General features: G+C 38.2%; 1 protein-coding gene across 2 annotated transcripts in view; it reads left to right on the top strand.

Annotated features, from left to right (window-relative positions):
• The first annotated feature begins 2,911 nt into the window (after nt 1–2,911).
• Nucleotides 2,912–6,721, top strand: part of si:ch1073-358c10.1 (peptide methionine sulfoxide reductase MsrA) — a 31,454-nt gene continuing 27,644 nt past the window's right edge. The window contains exon 1 of one of the 2 annotated variants that reach the window (XM_042742399.1): nt 2,912–3,146. In XM_042742399.1, coding sequence (XP_042598333.1) covers nt 2,912–3,146 — 235 coding nt within the window. The remainder of the gene's footprint in view (nt 3,147–6,721) is intronic. The other variant, XM_042742400.1, reaches the window with a different exon arrangement.

The following is a 6,721-nucleotide window of genomic DNA, read 5'->3' as shown; positions in this document are numbered from 1 at the left end:
AAATTATGGAACTAGAAAAAAACAAGGAGACAAACACACTCTACAATCTATCCCCGCAATATTTAGGCAAGCATTTCCAGCTGATTCAAACAGAGATAAACAAATCATGATTAAAAAATGTTAAAAATCAAGGAAATTTCTCTGGCATTTCTTTCTTTTTCCTGTATTGAATACTTACCGAACCGTGACACCACTGTATCGTATCGAACCGAACCATGAATTTTATGAACTGTTACACCCTTTATACACATATATACACTGAACAAAATTATAAACGCAACACTTTTGTTTTTGTCCCCATTTTTCATGAGCTGAGCTCAAATATCTAAGACTTTTTCTACGTACACAAAAGGCCTAATTCTCTCAAATATTGTTCACAAATCTGTCTAAATCTGTGTTAGTGAGCACTTCTCCTTTGCCGAAATAATCCATCCACCTCACAGGTGTGGCATATCAAGATGCTGATTAGACAGCATGATTATTGCACAGGTGTGCCTTAGGCTGGCCACAATAGAAGGCCACTCTAAAATGTGCAGTTTTATCACACAGCACAATGTCACAGATGTTGCACGTTTTGAGGGAGCGTGCAATTGGCATGCTGACTGCAGGAATGTCCACCACAGCTGTTGCCTGTGAATTGAATGTTCATTTCTCTACCATAAGGCATCTCCAAAGGCATTTCAGAGAATTTGGCAGTACATCGAACCAGCCTCACAATTGCAAACCACATCTTCACCTCCAAGATCGTCTGGGACCAGCCACCCGGAAAGCTGCTGCAACAATTGGTTTGCATAACCAAAGAATTTCTGCACAAACTGTCAGAAACCATCTCAGTGAAGCTCGTCTGCATGCTCGTCATCCTCGCCGGGGTCTCGACCTGACTGCAGTTCGTCGTCGTAACCAACTTGAGTGGGCAAATGCTCACATTCGTTGTTGTCTTGCACTTTGGAAAGGTGTTCTGTTCATAGATGAATCCCAGTTTTCACTGTACAGGGCAGTGCTGGTGGGGTTATGGTATGTGCAGGCGTATTTTATGGACAATAAACACAGGTGCATTTTATTGATGGCATTTTGAATGCACAGAGATACCGTGATGAGATCCTGAGGCTCATTGTTGTGCCATTCATCCACGACCATCCCCTCATGTTGCAGCATGATAATGCACAACCCCGTGTTGCAAGGATCTGTACACAATTCCTGGAAGCTGAAAACATGGCCAGCATACTCACCGGACATGTCACCCATTGAGCATGTTTGGGATGCTCTGGATTGGCGTATACGACAGCGTGTTCCGGTTCCTGCCAATGTCAAGCAACTTCACACAGCCATTGAACCAAGTGGACCAACATTCCACAGGCCACATTCAACAACCTGATCAACTCTATGCGAAGGAGATGTGTTGCACTGCATCAGGCAAATGGTGGTCACAACAGATACTGACTGGTTTTCGGACCCCCTCGGACCCCCCAATACAGTAAAACTGCACATTTTAGAGTTGCCTTTTATTGTGGTCAGATGGGCACACCTGTGCAATAATCATGCTGTCTAATCAGCATCTTGATATGCCACACCTGTGAGGTGGATGGATTATCTCGGCAAAGGAGAAGTTCTCACTAACACAGATTTAGACAGATTTTTTAACAATATTAGAGAGAAATAGGCCTTTTGTGTACATAGAAAAAGTCTTAGATCTTTGAGTTCAGCTCATGAAAAATGGGGCGCAAAAACAAAAGTGTTTCGTTTATAATTTTGTTGAGTGTATATATATATATATATATATATATATATATATATATAAACACATTTCACCCCCATAGTATTTAACCATTAGTAGCCTATATCTGTTTCACAGCATCTCACAGCTTCCATGAACCAGTGATTTTCTCCTTGGGTTTTGTTTTAGCACTCCTGCTCTTGTCAGCGTGCATTTGGTAATTATATCTCATTTGCAAAGCAATTTCAAAGCCTCTCTTTCTGCCCTTAACACCTCTACAGGTGACACGAAACCTACTCCTTTTCTCAGATAAGAGGCTGCAATTTTAAAAGTGAAAATAACAAATTACAACAACAAAAAGCCAGTTTTTTGTCTTTCTTTCATCCTAGTCTGAACATGCATGGTGTAATGTATATTTGCTTTTAAAAACATGAATAATTCCTCTTTTTTCAAATGTTCATGATGCAATGCTTACACAATTCATGTATGCATCTATCTATCTTAAAATATGGCTGAAATGAACAGAGCACTGCTGAGGAGTATCTGCAGTCCAAACATAGAAAAGAAAAGCCAAACTCGCTGACACTACAGCTACAAATCAAGTTTAAAGTTTATAGGATTCTGTGGCTCACTGGTGGTGTACATGTTAACCTTGTTTAATATTTCAGTGAAGCGAATAGTGAAGGGTGAAGCACAGCATCGGTACATATACACTGAATTTAAGGTTGGATAATGACCTGAACTGACACAATTTCTGCTTTTTCATGGCGCTATCTTAAATTAAATGAGGAATTCAACATTTAAGGAAGGCAAAGCACCCTTTTTGACAGGGTTTAGAGGCGGTGCCTTTATTTTGACACTTGTCACTGAATAAAGCCACCACTGCAATGGAAGGAAATAATGCAAGTATTTACATGCACAGAAATAGCAATAATCATGATGAATGGATTCCAGATGCTAATTATAATGTATGCAGCCGCGCTCCTCTACGACAGCACACAGATGCTCAGTTTTGCTGTAGTGAGGGGGTGCTGGAAACTCATTTGCATGCCGAACTGCTATCTTAATGTGGATATTTATTTTAATTTAATTTCTTACCCGCACATACCGCACGGGAGGCTTTTGTGGCAAAGTCACATTAACCTCTGGCTAGTTAATATTCATCTGGCGAAGTCCCCCAGCACTTGATAAATATTCATGAGGTGGGCGAGGCCGTCCCCTCACTCCTCCTCCAGCTCCAGCTCCATGGCGCTCGCGCGGACATATTCATTTCGGCATGCGGGAACGCACGCGGCCATCATCATCATCATCCTCATCGTCCTGCAGCTCGGTCTGTGCGTGACAGTCGCTCAGCTCAGTATGGCAAACAAGAGCGTTTTGCACACCAAAGAGCGCTCTCTGAAAGGCAGGGAGGAGAAAATGGTCGTGGCAGGTAAATTCCGTCTCTCGAGAAATGTCAAGGGACACTAATGTTAAAGCAGCTTGATTTGACACTCGTGCGTTTCTCAGAATAAACTCTTGAATGCCACAGTACATCCGGGACTTTAAGACATTTGTATAGACGGCAACTTCCGCATTTAAACAAAAACCATGGTAACCGGAAAACCGGCAAAATGTCACTTGTAGTTACTAATATCAAAATAAATGAATATAAAATCGTATTCATACACCGTAAGAGCCTTTAAAAGCTCTGTAGTTTTGTATAATTGATTTGATGAGACGAGATGGGGTCATTTCTACAAGTCGGTGCGTTTTGGGCATTGAAACTTTCTTGTCAAAACAACAGGTTTTTGGACAAATTGCATAAAATCCTAGTAAACTTCTAATAATTGTCAATACTTGGGTTAACTGAGACGTGTCACCCAATCTTATTTGATACAACATAATGTTTTTAAATATAATTTGCCTGTTTCATACTAATGCTATAACTAAGTGAAAAAATAAATAAATAAAACAAATTTATTTAATTATTATTATAATTTACATTTATTTATAATGATAAAACAGCTAGGCAAAACTCAAAAACTACTTCGCTATCAGTATTAATTTTGTACATAACTCATATTTTTGTGATTTTTGTTTTTTTAATTTGAAATAATAATAACATTACAGAGCTACAATGACAGCGTAAATACTTAGGGGAAAAAAGAGGAAGAAAAAAACAATATAACTCATATTTTTAAATGATTAAAATAGGTAAAATTGGCAAAAAGGGTGCAGCATAACGTGTTATGTTCTAGGAAAATTCTCTCACTAGTAAATGCCATAATTTGTAAGTTGGGGACAGAAAAGAAACTGAATTGTACAATTGACCCAGTAACAATTCTAAGCAAAACAAAAAACTAAGCTACTGTGATCACTATAGTATAGTTTTATAAAGGCAAACAACAAAGATGTTTTTTATTAGCATAGTGACTAAAAACAACTAACTATTTTGGGTGGTCAGAGTGATTCTCAGTGATGCAAAATCTTTCTATCAATAGCCAGGGATGCTCTGATCAGGACAAGCATTCAGGACTATAACATCTAGTGTGCTAGTGAAGCCCACATTCACTTCTTTTACATGTCTGCTATGGTTAGACGAAAAGGATCATAAAAAATGCATCAGTCCATGGCTTACTTGGCAAGACTGAGTTCTTGTCTTTTTAGAGTAAAACTAGGCCCAGTTGGCTACTAGGCACTATCTGACCTTATTCTAAAAATGGTTGTGATGTTCCCTACTTTAAATAAATAGATGTATGTAATCACCAGCAAACAACCAGGTGATTCTGTGCCTTCAGATATAAACATGACAGTTTTGCTGGCCTCGTGGCATCCTGGGAGTTCTGGTGCCCTAGCAGTGTCCAGGGGCCCATCTGTGCATTATGCGCATGAAAGCTCCGCCCCCGTCACGCATTCCCGGCCCTTCTGTCGAAGCAGCTCGCTGTCACGGCATGGCGGAAGCTTCCGGGCCTCTGCATCCATGGGGGGGTGGAACAGGGTTTTGGGGAGGATGATCAAACCTTACCTGCTGTTGCCATGCTGGCACAGTTTCCCAGAACTGCCTGAGAAAATGTACTGATGTCATCGCCACAGTCACGCCTCTTTATTTAAATGTCTTTATTAGCAGTCTGTTTAAATGTGATGTATCCAAATATGCATTTCATTAGATGTTGATGTTTTTTGTGCACAGTGTTTTCATGCAAATCTCTTTCAGGTCTGTTTATTTTTACTTTTTTAGTATTTTAGTATGAGAGCAGAGCAGCTTGAGGAAAGCTTGATATTTAATGGAAAAATACATGTTTTGGATTGTAATTAGTGCTGGGTGATATGGCCAAAAAATTATCACAATAAATTTTTTTTTCATATCATGCTGATATTACGGAAGTTCTAAGCGGCCATACGTTATAATTTTTTTCCTTCTTGTTTTCTCGTTATAACGACTTAATTTTCTCGTTATCTCGACATAACGAAGGTCGTTTTCTCGTTATAACGACTTAATTTTCTCGTTATCTCGACATAACGAAGTTCGTTTTCTCGTTATAACGACTTAATTTTCTCGTTATCTCGACATAACGAAGTTCGTTTTCTCGTTATAACGACTTAATTTTCTCGTGATGTCAACGTAAAACCCATTTTCTCACGACGTAATTGTAGCTATCGCGAGAAAACCCCGCGCCATTTGTGAATGCTTTAGGCGGCTGAAATCTACGGAAGTTCTAAGCGGTCATCCATTATAATTTTTTTCCTTTTTGTTTTCTCGTTATAACGACTTAATTTTCTCGTTATAACGACTTCGTTTTTTTATAACGACGTAATTTTATCTCGACATAACGAAGTTCGTTTTCTCGTTATAACGACTTCAATTTTCTCGTTATCTCGACATAACCAAGTTCGTTTTCTCGTTATAACGACTTAATTTTCTCGTTATCTCGACATAACGAAAGTTTGTTTTTCTCGTTATAACTATCTCGACATAACGCTGTTGCTATAGTAACGAACTCAACTTTGACAGGCATCTGATGGACAGCCATGCAGGCGCTCTTACTGTAGCCTATATTTCAGCAAATTTTTGCTTCGCCTAGGTAATAATAACGTCTACAATACTGTATAAATAAAGGCTGATCAATCACTGTTGATTTTTTCCAGAGACAGTACAACGAACGTTTTGTTTTTGTAATTAACATGTTTAAATGGCAACACCGCGCCATTAGAGCTGCTTGGATTAAACTCACTTTTAATTTTCCCTTTATATGAAATAAAATTATATATAATTTGTAATTTGTAGTAGTCATTATGTGGCAGATATCATGTGTGTTACAAGCTTCTGTTTGAAAAGAGCGTTCATGTGTAGGCTACGTGTAATGTATGTGTGTGTGTAGAAAAAAACCATTACAACATTACAGAACAAAACTGAATTAAATTAGCCTATGGATTTTACATATACATCACATTTCTCATCAATATGGTTAACAATAAAGATTAGTAATAAGGAAAAGAAGCACATCAGCCTACATCGTTAAATCCCTTCCTACTGTAGATAAACAGAACATCTCCTCTTATTAACTACCTAATCATTAAATTAAAATTAAATTTAAATTAATCATGTGTCTAAAAGAAGCACAAATATAATATATATTGGTGCAAACAGAATACAGTGATGTGAACCTTGGTTTTGATAAGCAGTTATTGATGAAACAGAATGCGTTGGTGAAACTCATGCATCTAGCAGGAACTTAATACACAAAATATTCATATTGATTCAAGCATTTAACATTTATGAATTAATTAAATGTCAGTAATAAACAAGACTGCACAAATTATAGCGATCACGAGGAAGGTCCGCGTACAGTAAAGTGGATAGTATACAACACCCCATCAGTTATATTCAGGTCTATAGTGCCACCTGCTGGCGCAGTTTTGTAAATCCTTAGAGAAAATTAAGTCGTTATAACGAGAAAACGAACTTCGTTATGTCGAGATAACGAGAAAATTAAGTCGTTATAACGAGAAAACGAACTTCGTTAT

The sequence above is a fragment of the Cyprinus carpio genome, chromosome B17 (assembly GCF_018340385.1).
Source record: "Cyprinus carpio isolate SPL01 chromosome B17, ASM1834038v1, whole genome shotgun sequence".
Lineage (NCBI taxonomy): Eukaryota > Metazoa > Chordata > Actinopteri > Cypriniformes > Cyprinidae > Cyprinus > Cyprinus carpio.
This window is presented reverse-complemented; position numbering and strand designations above follow the sequence as displayed.